The sequence below is a fragment of the Vipera ursinii genome (genome assembly GCF_947247035.1).
Source record: "Vipera ursinii genome assembly, chromosome: 1".
Lineage (NCBI taxonomy): Eukaryota > Metazoa > Chordata > Lepidosauria > Squamata > Viperidae > Vipera > Vipera ursinii.
In genome coordinates this window covers 190261425-190283216 of record NC_139512.1, presented here as the reverse complement: position 1 = coordinate 190283216, position 21792 = coordinate 190261425, and the positions used below count along the sequence as shown (strand labels likewise).

General features: G+C 41.3%; 2 protein-coding genes across 2 annotated transcripts in view; one reads left to right on the top strand and one right to left on the bottom strand.

The window, feature by feature from the left end:
* The first annotated feature begins 370 nt into the window (after window positions 1-370).
* On the top strand, window positions 371-4470 carry RAB20 (RAB20, member RAS oncogene family). The gene is made up of 2 exons (XM_083350301.1): window positions 371-591; window positions 3119-4470. The coding sequence occupies exons 1-2, from the start codon at window positions 423-425 to the stop codon at window positions 3649-3651; spliced, it is 702 nt and encodes a 233-aa protein (XP_083206427.1). The 5' UTR covers window positions 371-422; the 3' UTR covers window positions 3652-4470.
* A 629-nt stretch (window positions 4471-5099) lies between these two features.
* Window positions 5100-21792, bottom strand: part of COL4A2 (collagen type IV alpha 2 chain) — a 217172-nt gene continuing 200479 nt past the window's right edge. The window contains exons 41-48 of the mRNA XM_083348207.1: window positions 17041-17157; window positions 15163-15324; window positions 14973-15071; window positions 14299-14445; window positions 13440-13556; window positions 11858-12049; window positions 8933-9219; window positions 5100-7394 (exon numbers count right to left, since the gene is read on the bottom strand). Coding sequence (XP_083204333.1) covers window positions 7140-7394; window positions 8933-9219; window positions 11858-12049; window positions 13440-13556; window positions 14299-14445; window positions 14973-15071; window positions 15163-15324; window positions 17041-17157 — 1376 coding nt within the window. The 3' untranslated portion in view covers window positions 5100-7139. The remainder of the gene's footprint in view (window positions 7395-8932; window positions 9220-11857; window positions 12050-13439; window positions 13557-14298; window positions 14446-14972; window positions 15072-15162; window positions 15325-17040; window positions 17158-21792) is intronic.

Genomic DNA, 21792 nt, shown 5'->3' with positions numbered 1-21792 from the left:
TTTAAATTTAATACAGAAGTTCACTCTAAAATACAGTATATCATAATGGGGCTTGCCCGGTTTTGACAGCTGTGCTAAGGAACTCAGTCCCTCGCTGTCCTTTGTCAGCCACAGTTCTACTGCGGTTTAGTCAGTAAATCACGATTAAGCAAACCACGGCCGAGCCATCTCCGTCAGCGCTAACTGCTTAGCCGCGTTCCCGGGAGAAGGAGGCGAGCGCGGCTCCCGCCGTTCAGAGCGCCTGCGAGCGTCCAGCTCTCCCCATAGGGCTTTCGCCGCCGATCGCCCCTGCGGCCCTCCCTTTCCCTTCCTCACCTCCGCCCTCGGAGGAGAGCGAAAGCGCAACTCCGCCTCTCTTCTCCGAGGAACTCCAGGAGCGCCGGGGGAGGACGGGGCTGCGCCATCGCGCCCGGCGGGACAAGATGAAACCCGACGGAAAGGTGGTGCTGCTGGGCGACATGAACGTGGGCAAGACGTCGCTGCTGCACCGCTACATGGAGCGGCGCTTCCAGGACACCGTTAGCACCGTCGGGGGCGCCTTCTACCTCAAGCAGTGGGGCCCCCACAACATCTCGATTTGGGACACGGCAGGTGAACGGCGACGGGGGCCACGTCGGCGAGTTTTTTTTTTTTGTTTTTTTCCCCCGGAGGGGGGGGGCGGCGTCGAGGGCTCGTCCTTTTCCTCCGAGGCCGAGCGGACCGTGCGCGGGACAAGAGGCGTGACGTCGCGCTCGGCTAACTTTGCCAACTTTGGGAAAGCAGCCCGACACGCCCACCCCTGCTTGCTAGCCGCGCACACTCGCTCCGCCGTGGGAAGTCAGCCTTGGCGGCCGGAGGAGCCCTTCCGCGGCACTCGCGGGAGCTGAGCGAGCCACTCGACCGGCTCGTCTCTCTCTCCGGCAGCGCACCCGCTCAGTTCCTTGGAAGGGTTTTCACTCCGGCGCCTGGCTCTTGTTTTAGCTTAGGCCAGGGGTGTCAAACTCAATTTCATTGAGGGCCGCATCAGCATTGCGGTTGCCCTCAGGGGGCTGGGTGGGTGTGGCCTACTGGGTGGGTGTGGCCTACTGGGTGGGCGTGGCTAAAGTGCATATGGCCTACTACAGCGTTTCCCAACCTTAGGAACTTGAAGATGCGTGGACTTCAACTCCCAGAATTCCCCAGCCAGCTATGCTGGCTGGGGAATTCTGGGAGTTGAAGTCCACGCATCTTCAAGTTCCTAAGGTTGGGAAACGCTGGCCTACTAGGTGGGCCTGGCCAGCTCTACATCGTTTGCATCAAGGGTGCCTTTGGGGGCCTGGGCAGGAGTGGGAGAGATCTGAGGGTCTCTGGCAGAAGGAGGGTCTCTGGGCCAGGGCCAAGGCAGCGGGGGCTGTTCCCTCACTGTTTCCAGGATGGCTTCGCGGGTCGCATGAAACAACTTCACGGGCCGGATCTGGCCCCCGGGCCTTGTGTTTGACATGTCTGGCTTAGGCCCAACATTTCAGCTTTTGGAAACATCCAAGAGGTGTTTTTTTTTTGGGTTCTGGCATAATTTAAGCAGCTTTTCCAAAAGAAGTTTTAACAATATTGCGTCAGTAGCAGTAATGTAGGCAAGATTTTTAACATTTTATTTTGGGATAGCAGCAGCAGCAGCAACCTCTTTTGGAGATTATATATTAAGGTGGTGTGTGGACAAAGTTTCCTTATCTTCCTGGCCAGTATAACGGGGAGACATTTCCCTTACTGATATCTGTCCAGTTCGAAGGTGTTTGTGTGTATGTATCTGTGTGTATACACACACACAAAACACACACAGCCCTTTGAACTGGATAGATTTCAGTAATGGAAATCTCTTTCCCTTATACTGGCCAGGAATATATATATATCAGTTGTTGCATCAGAACTATTGGGAAAATTCAGAAATTCTTATTTAGACAATTTTTTATTGTCAAACTAGTGTTCTTAACAGAATAACAGAGTTGTAAGTGACCTTGGAGGTGTCCCCAGCCCCCGATCCATGGATTGGCACCAGGCCACAGCATGCCAGTAATAGGGCTGCACAAACAAGCAAAGCCTCATCTGTGGGATGCAGGCAACATGCAAAACCACGCCCCCTCCTGTCCATGGAAAAACTTATCCATGGAAAAGTCGCTGGTCCCCAAAAGGTTGAGGTTTGCTGTTCTAGTCCAACCCCTTGCACAAGCAGGAGACCCTACACCAGTGATGGCAAACCTTTTAGAGACCGAGTGCCCAAATTGCAACCCAAAACCCACTTAAGTATTGTTGGGTGCTGGGTGGGCGTGGCCCATTGGGTGGGTGTGGCCCATTGGGTGGGCGTGGCTGTGGTGGGAATGGCAGACTGCGTGAGACTAAAAAGTTCAATCAATCAACTCCAACTTTTTTTCTTTTCTTTTTTTTTCCCTGCGAGAAGTTGAAATTGATTGAACCTTTTTTTTTTGCACACAGCGGTGGAGGCTTAAATTGAAAAGGTTTTATAAAACCCAGCTGAAGGCCTAGGACTGGGCCGACGGCGTGCGTGCCCACAGAGAGGGTCCTGCATGCCACCTGTGGCACACGTGCCGTAGGTTCGCCACCATGGCCCTATACCGTTCAGGACAAACAGCTGCCCAGTCTCTTCTTAAAAACCTCCAGTGATGAAGCACCTACAACTTCTGAAGGCAAAGCTGTTCCACTGGATAATTGTCCTCACTATTAGGAAGTTTCGCCTTAATTCCAGGTTGCTTCTCTCCTTGATTAGTCTCCATTGCTTCTTGTCCTGCCTTCTGGTGCTTTGGAAAATAAGTTTAAGTTTAAGTTTATTGAATTTATATACCGCCCTTTTCCCGTAGGACTCAGGGCGGTTTACAAGGTATTTAAAAACATCAATACAATACAAAAGTTAAAAACAATTAAAAATAATTAAATTTGATCCCTGAAAAATATAAAACCCCAATTAAAAACTTGACCGCCCCTTCTTTGTGGCAGCCCCTCAAATACTGGAATGCCGCTATCATGTTACACACACCCCACTTATCATTCTTTTCTCTAGATTGGCCGTACCTAGGTCCTGCAACTGTACTTCACATGCTTTAGCCTCCAGCCCCCTAATCATCTTTCAGTATTGTGTTCTTTCTTCCAGGTCGCGAGCAGTTCCACGGCCTTGGGTCCATGTACTGCCGAGGAGCAGCAGCTGTTATTCTCACATATGATGTAACTAATCTACAGAGCATGGTGGAACTTGAGGATAGGTTCTTGGCGTTAACAGATTCTGCCAGCCCAGATTGCCTTTTTGTTATTGCCGGGAACAAAGTTGACCTGACAGATGTGTGTGCCTCTTTGCCAGAATCAGAAGACAAGCATCAGTTTGAGAAGCCCTCCAATAGTTCCATTTCTACTAAGGTGAAAAAACAAATCCATATGAATGATGCTGTAGCATTTTATAGGAAAATCCTCAAGTATAAAATGTTGGATGAGGTAAATGCACCACCAGGAGAAAAAATGTGTTTTGAAACTAGTGCGAAAACTGGTTATAATGTGGACCATCTTTTTGAAACTGTATTTGAAATGGTGGTTCCGGTAATTTTGCAACAAAAAGCTGAAGGCTTACCACAAACTGTAGACTTAAATAACTGCAAGACTGCTAAAAACACACACTCTGCATGCTGCAGATAATTGAATGCATTTTTACACTAATTGAAGGACAATGCAAAAAAGTGTTGCAACAATGCAAAAGTGTTACTGCAAAGAAAAAAAGTTGAATAAAGATAACAATGCAAAAATAACAAGGGCAGCCAGACAAACTGCATTTTCTATAAGAATGGATTTTTGTAACAATTAAATGACGTAATGAGAAAAAACTTCAGGGAAGGGGAGCTTGGAGTCAATTATTGAAAGCTTTTAAAGCCCATTAATTGTGATTTTTCTGCCCTTCCACATTAAATTTATGATACTGTATGCTATTTTACACATGAATCTTTAGTATCTGTTTTGGCAAGAATCTTTTGATATGTGGCATTCACTTATATAGTAAGGAGGATTTTATACATGAAGAAATAGATTTCAGGAAGGAGGTAGAGATTGATCAGCTATTTTACACCATATTTTTCCAGCAAAATAAAGAATTGTAGCAAACCAATTCTTCCCTTTTCTTCCTCATTAATTGCATGGTTGTGGCCACTGGAGCCAGAGCAAAAAAGAAAGTCAGATCAATAGAACGGTATTAAATAGAGTCAACATCAATATAGCCCAGACATCGGTTGTTAGGCAAAAAATGTATGCCCATTTCTCCTATAACAAAATGTACCTGAAGGAACTTACAAAGTAGTCTGCAGTTTTAGGCCAATTTTAACTCAGTGGTGAATTGGTGGTATTGGGACTAATGATGTTTATAAATGTACTACGGTATTAGCTTCAAACTTTGAAATTCCAGGAAGTTGATGAATTATTTATGTTCTAAATCAGTAAGAGTAAATATTTTTGGTTATTACAGTAGTAGATCAGATTCTGGTGAAATTATTTAAGCATATTTTTTGTTAAATTATGAATAATAGAGTCATAAAAGTAGATATGAGTACATGGCTGGGGGAATGTTAATGTGTGTGAGGGCAGGGGAAAAATGATGTGTTTTGGTATGGAGATGATTGCAATATATATAACAACTTGATTGTTAGAGAATCAAAATTATTTAAAAATTTTGGTTGTAATCAGTGATAGCAATGTATCAATGATAGCAGTGATTTTTCAGTGCTGTTGTTGAGGAAATATATAAAAATATCAACTTGGATTTTTCCTTGTTAGGAAGATTACTTTTTCTACAGATCTACAGAAATCTACCATTTCTGAATGTGAAAGAAATTACTACGAGGCTGATCAATCTATTGACACAAAACAGCTCTTTACCTCTGCCTATTTTAAGACTATATTAGCAATAAAATTTACTAATTACCTTTGTGATAGTAATTCATAAAACTAGAGATTATAGGGTAAAGTATGCTTGGAATATATTTTGTCTTTGAATCTCAAATATGGTACATTATTATGGTATTTATTTTAGGACTTGGTAGCAAAATAATAGTGCTGGGCTCATTCTTGGATGAAATAAATTTTAACAGTAATGAGAATTGGAAGGTGACTGAAGAACTCGGCCTGCAAATCCATAAAAATTCATTGGGCCTCTAAATCCATATTTTGCTTTTCTAATTCTGAAACTTTTTCAGTCTTTATCAGATATCTAAGAAACAGATCGACAGAATTTCCTTAAATGTGAAGAATTTAAAAGGATTTGAATATGCGATTACATGCTCTGCATTTAAGGGTGATGCTTTGGATATGCACATTTCCGTGCAACCTCTGTGCTGCTACAGTTTACTGGATGGTGAAGTTGGAAGTGCCAGAGCCTTTTAAATAAAATAAGAACTCCCTGGATTCTCTTGCCCTGTCCCCTTCAAGTCAGATCATATATGGGTTGTTTCTTTACATGGAATTCTTTTTCTTTTTTTAGGATTTAAGTCATGTCTTGTGAAACCCGTACCAATTCAATAAGAAAAAGTTGATACTTTTATTTATCATACAAAATAAAACACTGCGATCATAAGTACAAAAGAGAAATACATGAAAGGAAATTGGAGCATTTCTTATTCAGGATTTGGTTTGGGAAGGAAAAACTTTGGGAAACAGTGGGAAGTCCCAAGTGCCCAGTTACAGATGAGTCTGGGCAGCTGCCTGGTACCTGCCAACAAAAGTGGGTTGTTGCCACTTGCAGTGTTGAGGTTCTAATTCTGCCTCCTTTTCATCTGCTTGTCCATACTGGTGAAGGAATTGGGGACAGAAACTGATTTACTCAGCAAGTTTATGCATATTTACTTGGAAGCCAATCCAGCTTCATTTGTACAGATAAGTATGCACATGATCACAGTTTTGGTTCACTGCTATGAGAAAAGTGGTTTCTCACCTTCCCAGGTACAGTCCCAATTCCTTCTGGGTGGAGATGGTTTTTTTGTCACTCACTTCCTTCTGATACTGAGTTTCTCTTATCATCCTTACATTGGGAAGAATGACAAATGCCACATTCCTAAGTATGGGTACACACAAATAATAAATGGTACTCTCTAGTGTGGTGTTTCTTGACTGTGGCTATAATTGCAACTGGAGAAGCTGCAAGGCATAATTTTATAAGCATCTTCCTTTTGTGCTATTCCTGAAATTATGAGATTATTATGACATAGATTCTGTGATACCCAGGAATGGTTGAACAGAATTAGGCAAAGTACAGTTTGTCTAAATAGGCAAAGTACTTTCAGATATGGACCATTACTCATCAATCCAGCTAGAATATAAACATCTAAAGCACCATAGATTGTTTATCTCCAAGCCATACTAAAGTAATATTAAGGTAAGTGAATTCTGGTCTAATGTGCTATGTCTATCCATTGAGGGTACTGCATAGAATAATATAAGATTGCATTAAAAAAAAGGTCCAAGTGACACAAAAAGCTTATTGTTCATTCTCTGCAGACTCTGCAGAAATAATTAGCCGCTAATAGCAACAAGATGTTTAATAAAGTAACTTAATAAAAATAAAAGGCCTTGAAATGTAATTGTAACAAAAGTATATTCCGTGCATGTTTCCTTCAGTCATAAAACATTGTAGTTCTATTGGATTTGTAACCAAAGACCTCAGGACTCCCTCCCTTAGAGCAAGCATACAGCTCTTTGATTGTTTTGAGTATGTTGAAATGGCATTTCCATATTTTAACAATGAGTTTGCTAAATTCAATTTAAAATCCTAAATTCTAACATAGTTTGCATTTGTGTTTAAATGTTTATTTAATATTCAATGACTACAGTGTTCAGTTATACATAGAAAAAAAGATAAATATCATTTGACAATAAATCAGATTTAAATGAGAGCAAGTGTATTTAATAATGAAATTTTGTCTATTGTTTTATTCTCATAGACTATATTATTTGCAGCAGGTAAAACCAAACTCACAAATACATGAACAAAGGCTGAACAGTTGCACGGTTATATGTACTTGCAGTGTTTGTTCTTCCAGATAATACTTGTGTTCAAATGATGAGGTAATAAGTTAAATAAGCACCAACAAAATTTGATCCATGCCACTTTGAAGTGGCATTTTTTTTGGGGGGGGGTGTTTATTTTACAAATTTTTCATACACACTTGGCATCTGCTTATATGTGTTCGGATGAGTCCAGCCTTGAGAGTATCTGAAGAAGGTGAGTGTTGAAATTGATGGTCAATGGTGGTAAGCCAAAAACTGTATTTGTTTGCAAAGTAGTGACAGGTCCCCCGAGCACCATTGCATTCAATGAATGGGGTGGCTCTGAAGTCTTCCAGGCAGCTACCGGGAGAAACCAGTGACTGTCCTCCTCCTTCGGCACCAGCTGCAGTGTGCTAGAAGAAACCAGATAACAACAATTCAAATATAATACAAAAGTACATTACAGGTTGCGGTGATCATAAAAATGAGAGGAGAATTTCCATCTGCTAGCTTTCATCTCGGGGAAGGAGGGATATAAATCAAGTGTGTTCTAACAAAGGTTCCATATGCCCCATATTGTCCACTGGGTTTTTTGGTTTTTTTTTTGAACATCTATCATTTCAGAGTTAAAATACACAGATGCTATTGTCTGTAATGGCCATTATGATTTCACTTGTTTATCTGACTGGTGCTGAATAGGAGCTTAATGCATTACGTTTATGAACTGAAAATCAGTGTGGGAAAGTACAGAGGTCTGTTCAGAGATCTTCTACATACGACCAATTCCAGGCAGCTCTTTCCCTCATGTCAGACCCTCATGTGTTTTCTGAAACTAATAAAGTCTAATGTGGGCAGTGTAATTTATTTTGCTGTCTGAAATGACATGAGCCACTGTATGTTCAAAAAAGATAATTAACTACAACATAGAAATTAAAAAGATAAATTGTAATTGAAGTGCTCATACCTTAAATGTTTAATATATGTTTGAATAAATTAATATGGCAAAATTATAGACTCATATGTTTTTAAAATGTAATCTAAATGCTTGGAACTTTGATGATATTGTGCCAATGTTTTACTTCTTAAAAGGGTGAATAAATAACCAGAAAATTAAGTAGGATCATAAATTTATGGACTTCATATTTGCCCCATTGTGTTTTTTTAATCCATAGGTATCAATGAAAGCTTTTTAAAAATATCTAATTGTTACATTTGGAAGAGGGTTTATCACTGAGATGGGAAGGGTCCAATCTCTAGGTGGAAGAAAACGAACATTTGTAGTTATATACAGTAATATGGAAAGCAAGAAGAGAGAAAAATGATGTGTGCAATTCATGATTTAGCATGACATGCAATTATAGCCTTTTTCTAAACCATAATTTAGAGCCGAAGTGTTCAATGTCAACCTGGTCAACTATAGTGTAGCCTATGTATATCTATATGAAATAAGACAAATTGATGCAGAGTAGTGAGGTGTATTCCCAGGTGGGAGATAGTGTATTCCAGGTGAGTAAGAGGCAACTCATTTTAGATGTTGCTATACGGGAAAGAAAGAGGGTGAAGACAGGCTCTCACTAATAGTTCAGTATATTTTAAGTTGCAGACAGCAGAGTCCTCACTCTGGCAACCTTTTGTCTATAGGGGTGAAACAATAAAGAGGTCAGCTTGGAAGAACTATCAAGTGCCATTCTTGGTTTTGGGCCAGACAAATAGCTCCCAGCCTGCCTATCAGAGCCATAAATACCCAACTATTGGGGGTTGTTTCTATTGTTAGTTTCTTTTTATTCTTACTTTTAATCCCATAATTAGCCAGCCAGATTTGCAATTTTGTGAGTTGGGCAGCCACCATAAAAGGTTTAAATAAATAAATAACCTTACATAAAAGCAGGATATGGATATAATTTTAAAAGCATTCTGAGTCTGTACCCCAATCAGCAAAAGAAGCACGTACCATAAGGAAAGAATAGCCAATCCATAAACTGCGCCATCCTTCAGGACAATGAGGAATAGTAACATCTTGACTGTGAATAGCAATGGCAAGAGCGGGAGCTTCACAGACAGAACAGCGACTGATATAGGGCCTGATTTCTTCTTCTTCCACGGGCATCATTGGAAGAGAGGCTGTGGTTGAGAGCCAGTAGGATTTATCATTACGACCTGCATAGTAGCAGACATCTCCTGGATTGCAGTAAAGGAAAGGCATAGTGCTGAATCGAGCCAGACATGATCCAGCCAGGCCTACAAGAAGAAACACAGAGAATAATCACCGATGTGTCTCCAGGGGTAGCTTGTTTTGGAAGTTTAAAACAATAAACTAGTAGGTACTTCTGAAGTTGTGCCATATTTCAGAAACTTCTCTGTGAAAGATTGGAAAGAAGAAATGTTAATATTTTAGAGAACTTAGCAAAGTGCCAAAATGCTTCCATCACCAGGATATTTTTTTTAGATTTCTCTATTGTAAATTTTCAGTGCTCCAGGCCCATGGTTTAGAACTCTGGCAGTAAAAGTGAATGGAATAGGGAGCTAGGATAGCTTTACAAATAGCTCAACTAGCACAAATTAATTTTGCTGTAATCTGTTAACTGCAATATTGTTATGTCAGATGTAAATACCATAGATGTGATATTGGCTTCCATTTGATCACCAAAATAAAAATCGATGCAAGTTATTCCTATTTATTTTTGTTCAACAATTTTATTAACACTTCTGTTGCCAGTTTCTGTCAGTGCAATAACAAATCCATGAGGTCGAGCCATTGTGATATCTTAGGAGTTGTGTCCTGAGAGCTGGATCTGCTTGCCACCCAAAATCATCCAGGCCACAAGTCCCCCAAAGAAACAACATCTGTACCCCACCTATAAACATGTGGATGAGAGAGCAACTATCTATTTGGCTGCTATTGCAAGTGCTTACTGCTTCTTTGAGTGGCCATTTGGGCAACAGGTTCACCAGCCATATTGATGCAGGTATGGTAGTCACACTTTTCTGACAACTGCTCCCGGTGTACATTCTTAATGGAACTATATCTACATGGATGGAAGCATGCAAGGTTCTGTCTTGGACCCAGTACTCTTCAAAATCTTCATCTAGATAAGGGATAGAAAGGGAGCTCATCAAATTTGCAGATGATAGCAAACTAGAGGGAATTGCTAACACTTTGGAAGATAGACTCAAGATTCAGAAGGATCTTGTCAGACTTGACAAAAAGATGCAATTCAGGGGTGAGAAAAGTAAGGTTCTACACTTAGGCAGGGAAAACCAAATACATAGGTACAGAATAGGTACCTAGCTCAACAGCAGTAACTGTGAAAGAGATCTGAAGTCCTAGTGAATCACCACTTAAGTATGAGCCACCAATGTGCTGCAATTGCCAAAAAAGTCAATGCAGTCCTGTGCTATATGAACAAAGGAACAGCATCAAGATCCTGAGCAGCGATAATGCCACTTTCTACTGCTCTAAAGAGGCTACCCTTAGAAAACTGCGTGCTGTTCACTATGATACAAAAAAGATGCTGAGACCTTAGAATGTGTGGAGAGAAGAGCAACAAAGATAAAGGATCTGGAGGCTAAATCATATGATGGACAGTTGAGGGAGAACAGTTTGATAGGCTAGGTATATCTAGCCTATCAAAGGGAAGGATCAGGGGAGCATGATAACTGTCTTCTAGGACTTGAGAGGCTGTCACAGAGAACAGAGGGGATCGACTGAGGGCAGGACAAGAAGTAATGAGTGGAAGTTCATTAAAGAGAGATCCAACGTAGAAGTAAGGAGAGATTTCCTGACAGTGAGAACTGTCAGGGGAACAGCTTGCCTCCGGGAGTTGTGAGTGCTTCAACACTGGAGGTTTTCAAAAATGGACAACATTTGACTGGGATGGTATAAGGCTCCTGCCTTGAGCAGAAGGTTGGACTACAAGACCCCCAGAGTCTCTCCCAGCCCTCTGATTTTATGCTGTATGTTGAAGTCCCCTGCCTGGGCACAGGAAGGAGAAAATGGCAGGAGGTAGAAGAGGAAATGGGGGCAGAGGCATGATTTCTGGCCCCCTGTGGGGAAGGAAGTTTAAACTAGTATGTGAGGCCCAGGGACTGAAATGTTAGACTAGGACTTGGATAATCTAGCTGCAAATCCACCCTCAACCGTGGGAACTTGCTAGGGTCATTTTTCTCTCAGCCCAGCCTACTTTACAGATTTGTTTTGGACATAAAATGAAGCAGAATGTCATATAAAGTGCCCTCGGCTCCTTAAGAAAAAAGATATAAATCTAAATAATAACAGTAACATTAAGTAGCATGATGACAATAATGCTATAACAGTTAGAGCACTGATAATAGTTGTCAGTCGTTGCATGGATTTTGCTGATACATTATTTTGAGACAGTCAGCAGGATCTTCCAGAAGACCTGCTTGTAAGTCTGAAACAAACCAGTGTAGATGTTCTTAATTACTTGCATGAGTTTTTGTCTCATGTTAAAGAACTATTGTCTGGACACTACCACTTTTGGAGCCTTTTACACTTCTTTCTTTTCCTCTGTTTGCCTGCCAGATGTTTAATATTGGCCCAGTCATGGTGAAAATACTCTTTTTTCAGGATAATAACCCATAGATAATATTTTTTTTAAAAATCCCATTTATATCCCGCCCTTCTCCGAAGACTCAGGGTGGCTTACAATCTAAGCACAAATCAATGTGCTTAGCAATAACCCATGCATCTGCTGAAATGGTCTGTAATGAGTTTATGCCATTAAAAAACCCTGGTACCAATCTGGTACACAATGTCTATTATGTTATCTGACAATGAAGGGCTAGTCTGTTATTTATTTATTGATTGATTGATTGAAATGCTGTTTATTATTTACTAAGCAGCTAAAATTCATACCAAGATCCTGGTTATGTGCTTTGTCTTGTCCTTCAAAGTACAATAAGCTGTAGCCGCTCCAAAGTTGGTTCATGCCCTCTGGACACATTGGCTCTTGAGCAGATTGGCTGTGCTTCACAAGAAGATAACCTATGTTAACACTGCGGCCCGGCATACCTTGCAGTCCAGGAGTACCTGGAACGCCTGCTTCACCTAGAGAAATATAAAGGCAGGATGTTGCTTTTAAAGGTATGGCCACCCACTAAGAACATCATGGCAACTTTATTTACTGCTAAATAATTCAGTACAAGTAGCAAAGAATCCACAGCTATTGGACTGAATTTATTGGATGCTGATTCTGGCATTGTGTAGCAGTTATCAAAAAGTACTTCTCCAATGCCGAAAGATACGTTACAATCTGAAGATAACAAGATCTCTTTTTCTGGCTGGGAACCCATCTGGAGTCCTCAGAGCATGAGGTCACAAAGCTCCCATGTGTACAAGGAAGCTAGCCCTTTCCCCAGAAGATCCCTCCCACCCAGTAGCATTCCTAAGAGGCTCACTTTGTGCATTGTGCTTTGTAGCATTCCAACTTCTGTTTCATATATTTTGTTCAAATAATATGTTCAAATGATCAGACCGTGCAAGGTGTGTTATTAGCATTAAGACTGGTGACTGAAGCATGTTCTATCCATGGGTGTCACACAGTCCTCTTTCTACGCTATTCTCCAAAGGAGAAAGGAAGTGTCCTTAAAATAGTAGCAATACAGGAACACTGTGGAGTGAAAAAGATGTGATGTTTTTTTATTGGTTGCTGGAAGGAAATGCAGGTTGACACTGCTTTTTTGCACTGGTGTCGTGATCAGGGCAGTTTTTGGGGTTGGCAACATTGGGCAAGCAATGTTACTCATAAATACATACTCCTGAATATGTGGGAAAGCCGAGGCCCTACTGTGGGATGAACCTGTCTATAGTCTTCTTCATTTCTGCAACCTTTAGATATTATCTGCATACCAAGCTTAAAAGTTAAAAATTCCAACAAAGGGTTGGGTTAGATACTATGTTGTTATACAGAAGCAGGCAACCTCAATAGATACCTTCAGTAGGACCTGCCAGGCTCACTATTACTTCTGAAAGGTTTGTTTTAACATTCTTTTTAATAATAGTAATTTTAAAAACTGATAAGCTCACATGAAGCAAAACATCAGAATACAATATCATTTTTCCTCAATAATAGCTCACTATTTATTTATTTAAAAAAGAATTTTAATAGATATATTTTTTTAAAAAAAGGTAAGCATCGTCTGAATTACTTCTTGTGTGAGAAGGGCATGGAATGTTTATTCCAAATTTATGACTGCTCACATGAATCTTTCAAGTGATGGTTGCTTAGGTGCTTATCTGTAAAAAAAACCAACCCTATATTTTTTTCTTTAGATTATTTTGGCTCGCATGCAATTGTACACACATTCAACTGACTGACTGTCGTTGCAATCCTGCATTTATTTAACTGGGAAAATATATATGAATAGACTGGATGCAGAGTTAAATCAGATGAAATGTCTGAGAAGATGGAAAAAAAGACAAGAACTTTAGGATTTACCTTCAAAGCCTGCTGGGCCATGCAGTCCTTGTCCTCCTTGGTCACCTCTGAAACCAGGAGATGCAGGTATACCTCCTCCTCCTTGTGCTCCTGGTTTACCTATCGGGCCTCTAAAACCTTAAAAGTGAGGTTATTAAACAGAATAATTGACTATGACATTTTGTTACAAAGTTCCTACACTAATAAGAATTAAATCCACTCAGCATCTTTAAACAATGGAAGGTGTCTGTGGCTCACAGATTCTGCTTTGTATATCAAAGCTATTAGTAAGAGCCTAAGAGAGGAAACTAAAGCAGGACCAGGTCATGGTGCCCTCAGCAGAAGTAGTTCAATCAAATACATGAGAAATTTCATGGCCAGCACGCTGTAGCTTATCATTTGTGAATGAGAATAGAATTATCTGGAGATTTCATCTGAAAAAAGGACAAATTACAAGGCAGGAGCAGGGCAGGGCAGGAGGGCTGTGGCAGAACAGAAGCTGTGTTGTTGTAGCATGACATTTTCTTCCAAATAACATTAAATTTCTACACAAAGAGAACTGGACCTTTTCTGAAGGAAAATACAGTGGGAGCCTATATTGCCTTGAACAAATGACCAGTTGCATATTCACTCTATAAGATGTGCTTGTAAAGTTAGTGCAGCAGGGACAGATATGAAATGTACTAGTGGAGCATTAAATCCCTGTAGCACTTTCACGCAAAACTGCCAAAGCCACTGAGATGCATAACAATTTAATCTGCCTCGATATTTTCAGGTACCCCAAATATTCCTTTGAAATAAGTGTTACTCAGTCTTTATTTGAGAAACAAATAGCTTCACAAACCCACGAACACCATTCTTTTTGATAGTAACCTCCTACCTGGGTCTCCTGGGGGACCGTGAGGACCCATTTCACCTGCAGGGCCCTGGGGGCCTATTTTTCCAGGGGCGCCTAGTGCCCCTTGCTCAGCAACCAGTTTAGGAAGTAAAGGTGGCAATCCGGGTGAACCTGGAGGTCCCTGAAACCCTAAAAGTTAAAAATCCAAATGAATTATTGATCTTGTAGATAGACTTTTCTACTTGTAGCAATTGAACACCTATGCAACGTTTAAATAAATACATTAAACAATTTAAGAAAATCATATAGCTGCCAAACTCAAATGATACTAAATATTTATCCCATGTTATTAGTGGTCGTTTATATGCACAAATCTCTCCATTTTTATTCCAGTTACTTTGCTTTACTACCCATCTACTCTAATGAGAGACAAGAATGCATGTTGACTCATGGGAAACCAGTACTATAAATAGGTTTGATGAGCTACAGAAGATCCAGTATATTCTATCTTCCTTGTGACTATAAATATTACTAATAGGTGCTCTCTTATTACAAAGTGGAGGCTTCCGTGCAGTTTTAGGACTATGTAAATTATTACCGAAAATGCTGTTAAAACATTAAACATTAAGGATAAGGTTATAATAAAGCTCTGTGGAATCAGTGTTGGTTTAAATATAGCAATTGCTGAAATTAGCATATCGAATCAATCTACTTACCGGGGGGGCCTCTATCTCCTTTAGGCCCTATGGGACCAAAGTCACCAGAAATTCCTGTTCGGCCAACAAAGCCCATGACTCCTTGATCACCTTTATATCCTTCAAGGCAAAACAGTTGTAAGCATGGGTTATTACACATCTGACTAAGTAACCTAATTTATATTCTCCATACTGAGTTTTCCCATCATACCTTTTGCTCCATCCAAGCCTGGTATTCCAGGTCTTCCATCTTGGCCCTGGTCACCTTGTATTCCTTTCAGACCATCTTCTCCAGCCACACCTTTTAGTCCCTCTTCTCCTTTGAAGCCAAATGAGCCAGCTGTTCCTGGGGTTCCTGGAGGTCCAGGGTAACCTTCAAAAGGTAAGTAGGGCAAAGTTTGTAACACCAGACCTGACTCTCAAGTTCCAGCTGAAAAGCCCAACAAAGTAAAACATAGGAGACATGGTGATCTCTAATGCAAATTTTATTAGGCATAGCGTACTGGTACGATAGAAGGAAAACTAGCTCTGGCGGGAAACAGATAATTAAAAGAGTAAAACTTTCCCTCCCTCTCTGACAGTTCAGGTCACATTATTCAATTAATCTTCCAGCGATTGCTATGAGAAGAAAACTTCAGTTTACCAAAACATCTCTTTGGCGGCCTCGGCTCTCACACTGATAGGGAACATCTGTGGATCCCAAGCTTTTCTCTTCCCCCTCACAACTATAGGCAAGCTAGAAGCACTATGGCACTCCTAATGGCCATGAATCTTCATAGCTTGACACGGACTACTCTTGATTGCTTTTGGATTGGTCCTGAGTGAAAGATAGATGGGGATGGTTAAAATGTTTCTAATTTCATCCATAATGGTTCTGAACTGTTGGGTTGTTGGGAATGTGGAGTGCTGGTGGTGGTTATACTATTTCCACATCTTGCTAACCACCTTTTCAGTAGTTTGCATTTAGCAAAGATAGCTGCTTGTCTGCCGCAGCCCTGATCATATCCCACTCACAATAACCCAGGCTAAGTTACTGTAATGGGTTTATGGGAGTTTGTTTTAGTTGTATCATTTAAACACAACCTGTATTTATAGAAAATAAACTATAGTAGTGGTCAAAAAGAAGCACTCTGATTAATTATCTCCCCTAAAAATAGTTTACTATTATGTCAAAATGGGCCAGCTCTGATTAACTAATTTCCTAGGTCATTTTGTTTACTTTTTATCATTTCATAAGACACGTCAAAATTATGATTGGATGAGCTTTTGCTTGCTCTCCAAAATACTACTAGAAATCAGAATTCAAAACTTTTATTTTATTTTGGGTCCTCCAATATGTTAATTATAACATGCAAAGAAGGAAAATGCATAAGCCTAATGTTTAATACTGTGTGTCTACTAATAAAATGACTGCATTAATTTTAACATGCTTAACTGAACAAGCTATAACAGCCTGGGTCACAATTAATACTAAATCATAAACCATAGTTTACAAACCATAAAGACTACATTCAGATAACTTACTAACTGAACCTAAACCCAAACTTTTGGCTTATTATAATAAATTCTATTTTTGTGTCTAATTAATTCTGTAATTACATGCCATAATTCTGAGTTGCTATTCTATGTGAGAATTTCATAGTTCAGTTGCCTTGCCTCAATCCTGGAATGTTATTAAAGTCCACATTTTCCCACTCCACAAAACATCTTCTAAGGAGTTTTTTTAATTATGCATTTTTTAAATCATGCGTCTTATCAACTGTAGATTATAACTATAATTACACTGCTAATCCTATGTGAGTTCACCTGAAAAGAAGGGGGTCTGCCATGACCTATCAATTAAATCTTAACTGCAGAATTTATATCTAATTATTCTTGACTACCATTTTGCCTATTTAATTTTCATGGTGAAGAAAGGCTAAATATACTTGTAACAAATCCAAATAGTTACAATGACTCAAATAATATCCAGTAATTTTTAAAATCACTGGTGATCTCCCTTTTTGAACGTTGTAACTATTTTCATATTGTGTTTGAATAGGACTATAGTTCATACATCCCCACTAAATATACAGCAGTGTTGCATTACCTGGTACTCCATCAAAACCAGGTGAGCCCACATCGCCAGGTATACCAGATATATTGGAGACTCCAGGAAATCCTGGTCTTCCATCTAGTCCAGGAGCACCAGGTGAACCTCGCCATCCTGCCAGTCAGAAATGAAGGAACCAATATCAGATACAGAAGAGACAGACAGACAGACAGGAGTGTAGGTGTACATTGATTAATCTGGTGGTGTGAGCTGGTGAGGAAAGAAAAATGCTGGTTGGCTCTAAGGTTCAGCGCTTATTGATCCTCAAGTTTCTGTGGGAAGAGCAAATTATAAACATTGGGGGATATGGAATTTTTAATGTGATGCAGGCTTTGAAAAAAGGGGGAGGATAAAGGACTGGAAGAGAGCTGGATGTTGTCAGTGAGAAGGTAGAACTTGATATCTAAACTAAAATGGAAGATAGATTTGGGAGAATGATTAGTAAATACAGTAGGAAGGGCAAGTAGTTCTTCCTATCCCACATGATGGGATGCGTCAAGAAAATGGGGAAAATTAGGAAAAAAGTATGGCATGCAAAACAGTCTCCAAGTGAAGTAATCACTGGCAGGACAGATACATTGGGAGGCTGCAAACTGACTATTGTTTGTGGAAAGAGGGAAGTGTCATGGCCAGCCTCTTTTCTTTGCTGTCACACTTCACACCAAAGCTAGACAGAAAATCATCCTTAAACCTTTGCTCAGCTTTTGCGTAAGACTCCAGCAAATGAATTAGCAAGATAGGCTAGTTCAGTGGTGGTGAACCTTTTAGAGACCGAGTGCCCAAACTGCAACCCAAAACCCACTTATTTATCGCTGGGTGCCAGGTGAGCGTGGCCCACTGAATGGGTGTGGCTGTGGTGGTCAAGACTGGGTGGGTGTGGTCACCTCAATGTTGCTCATGGGGAGGGACACCTGTGTGGGTGGGCAGGGTTGGGGGAACTCCAGGAGGTCTCTGGCAGGTGGGGTGGTAGGCAGGAGACTCATCCTGTGGGGTGAGGTGAGGCAGGTTGGGGGTGCCATTGCCATGGGGCAAGGCAAGGGCTGGGGCAGCTGCTGTCTAACACCATCGGCCCCTGCACACAGAGGCCAGCAAGCGCATGGGGGCCAACGGTGTCCGTCAGTAGCCACAGCCTGCCTGCCCCTCGACAGGTGCACTTTGGGGCTCCGCAGCCCATCACCAACAGTTCAAAGAAGCTGCCTCCGAGATTGATGGTTGGCCAACAGCTGAGGAGGTGATGCAGTGGGTCGTGCCTGGGAAAAGGAGAGCATGCGAGGCCAGGAGGGACAGGATGGGGGGGGAGGGAAACCAGCTGTGCTGGGATGCATTCAGCCATGTGGGACCTCGGCGAATTAGCAGGCAGCTGGTTGAAGAGGGACAGTTGCCACCTCCGGGGCATGGCGCGGGTGCCCACAGAGCGGGCTCTGAGTGCTGCCTCTGGCACCCGTGCCATAGGTTCACCACCACTGGGCTAGTTTATGAATCTTTATTGCAGACAAATCACCAATCTGAAGTTATCCACTTTTCCTGGATGAAAGAACTAACCCGGCATATTACCATGGAGACTTGGCTTATGAAACAAAGGGAATTCTCTCTTCTAACAGACTACTCCTAGGTAGAGCAAGTCAGGATTGAAGGGCATTGGTGATATGGTGGGGGTTTAGTCTGCCATTAAGTGTGGCAGAAAATGCCTTCCCATTCAAGTAGCACTTTTCTCTCATAATTTGTTTCTTTGTTTGTTTTTAAAGTTTCTGAGTTTTGGGAATGAGTCACGAAGAGACAAGAAATATTACATTTCTGATGGTCAAAGTCAAACAAAGCAATAGTTGGGGAAAAAACTCGGTAGTTTTAAATACACCAGGAATAAAACAGGAGAGGTGGTAAGATACTCTGGGCTCAGTGATTTTGGTTGACAAATAATGTTCTTTTGTTGTTATACAAACTCTCTATTGCTAAGTCAGCAAAGCAGATACCTTTAATTTGATAACTGCTCTTCTGGATAAATACAGGTAGACCTCAACTTACAACTACAATTGGGACCAGAACTTCCATTGTTAAGCAAGAGAGTTGTTAAATGAGTTGCATCTGAGTCTATGACCTTTTTTCCTCCATAGTTGGTGAGTGAATCACCACAGTCATTAAGCATGCAGTTGTTAAGCAAATCCAGCTTCCCCCATTGAGTTTGCTTGCTGGAAGCCATTTAGGAAGGCTGTAGGTGACCCCAGGATGCTGCAACCATCATAAATCCAAGCTGATTGCCCAGGGCCCAAATTCTGATGTGACTGCAGGGATGCTGTAACCATTGTAAGTGCAAGAACTGGTCAGAAGTCATTTTTTTTCTAGTGCTGTCATTAACCTCAAACAATCCCTAAATGAGTGGCTGTAAGTTGAGGACTCCTTGTACTAGTTAATAAAGTAAACACATTGTCAAAAGTTTAGGAGATGCATTATAGCTAAAGAAAAAACTTCGCCTTTTGAAATGTTTCATCTGAAAATGGTTGAAGCCAGCTGTACCAGAAGGACAGGCAGTCAGGCATAAAGGGAAAAAAGTATTGTTCCTTCCTACTATAACAAATTACAGTACTTTATGTTGTAACAAAAAACCTTTAAGACTGCAGACTGGCACAAAGTTACTCTTAGGTTGAGTTGAGGTTTGCTGGAAAGTAAGAGCAAGCAAATATTTGTAAGTATTCAGTTATAGAAAATACAAATTTAAGCTATTAAAATCAAACTATTTAAATCTTGTATGACAGGGGTGTCAAACTCAATTTCATTGAGGGCCGCATCAGCACTGCAGTTGCCCTCAGGGGGCTGGGTGGGTATGGCCAGGGTGGGTGTGGCCTACTGGGTGGGCGTGGCTAGAGTGCGTATGGCCTACTGGGTGGGCGTGGCCAGCTCTACATCGTTCACATCAAGGGTGCCTATGGGGGCCTGGGCAAGAGTGGGACAGATCTGAGGGTCTCTGGCAGAAGGAGGGTCTCTCGGCCAGGGCCAAGGCAGCAGGGGCCGTTCCCTCACTGTTTCCAGGATGGCTTCGCGGGCCACATGAAACCACTTTGCGGGCCGGATCCGGCCCCCGAGCCTTGTGTTTGACATGTCTGTTGTATGAGATGCACAGACATTTTAGAAAACAAAAGATAAATTGGGTAGTCTTTATATTAGAACAGAATAGAATAACAGAGTTGGAAGGGCCTTGTAGGTCATCTAATCCAACCCTCTGCCCAAGCAGGAGACCCCCCCCATGCCATTTCTGAAGGCTGGCAGTCCAGTCTCTTCTTGAAAGCTTCCAGTGATGAAGCACCAACAACATCTGAAGGCAAGTCTGTTCCATTGATTATTGTCCTCACTGTCAGAAAATTTCTCCTTATTTCTACGTAGAATCTTTCCTTGATCAGTTTCCATCCATTATTCCTTGTCTGGCGTTCAGGTGCTTTGGAAAATAACTTGACCCCTCCTCTCTGTGATACCCCCCCCAGATATTGGAACACACGTCTCCCTGGTCCTTCTCTTCACTGGACTAGTCATGCCCAGTTCCTGTAGCTGTTCTTCATATCTTTTAGCCTCCAGTCCCTTAATCATCTTTGTTGGTCTTCTCTGCACTCTTTCTAGAGTCTCAACAGCTTTTTTATTTTTTGATATATATTTTATTGATTTTTTTTAAAAAACTAACAACCTGGTGCTTAGTAAACAGCATGTTGTCTGGGTTCACATTTCACAACAATCAATAATAGTCAATTTCTATCATATCGCACTCTACATAACAGCTTTCCTTGATTTTCTGAACAGCTTTTTTATAGTGTGGAGACTAAAAGTGGATTTCAGGTGTGGTTTTACTAAGGCTTTATAGAATAGTATTAGTACCTCAGTGTTTTTGATTGAATCCCTCTGTTAATGCAATTTAGGATTGCATTGGCTTTTTTGGCTGCCACCACACACTGATTGTCCACTAAGACTACAAGATCCCTCTCACAGTTACTGCTATTAAGCCTGGTTTCACCCAATCTATATTTGTATTCTTGCTTTTTCTTGCCTAAGTGTAAGACTTTACTTTTCTCTACATTAAATTTCATTTTGTTAGATAGGGCCCAATGTTCATGTCTGTCAAGATCCATCTGGATCTTGAGCCTATCATCTAGGGCAGACATGTCAAACTTGCAATGTCACATAACGTTGCACAATGTATCAGGACAGTTTTGCCATTGCTAATAATGGGGTGGGTGCAGCTTCTGGATGAGGCAGTTTGACACCCCTGATCCAACTTAGTGCATCTAAGTAATTGAAATGAAATGAACCTTTATTGTCAAAGTACAACCATGTATACATTGAGATTGGCTGAGCCCCCCTTCGTGCCCCCACCCCCAACTCACAGTGACAACAAACCCTCCATCTTATTACATCATATGAGCTAATTGCACAACACACTGGCCTCACAAGTCAATCATGCATAAAGTTTATAAAATCATTTCCTGTTCAAGAGCCTAACAGCCTACGGATAAAAGCTGTTCTTCAGCTTGATGGTACGGCTGGCTATACTCCTATATCTCCTACCTGATGGTAGGAGAGTAAAGAGATACTGTCCAGGATGTGAGTCATCCCTGAGAATTTTCCTCACTCTTCCTAGGCAGCGAGCCCTGGCGATGTCATCCAGTGGTGTCAGGGGACAGCCCACAATGTTTTGTGCTGTGCTCAACACCCTCTGTAATACTTTCCTATCCGCGGCTGTCAGACCAGTATACCAAACCACGATACAGT

Bases quoted from the DNA above. Each gene is read 5' to 3' on its own strand.
- RAB20 (XM_083350301.1), top strand. From the start codon at position 423: ATGAAACCCGACGGAAAGGTGGTGCTGCTGGGCGACATGAACGTGGGC. The intron at 592-3,118 runs GTGAACGGCGAC...TCTTTCTTCCAG, and splicing joins CTCGATTTGGGACACGGCAG to GTCGCGAGCAGTTCCACGGC.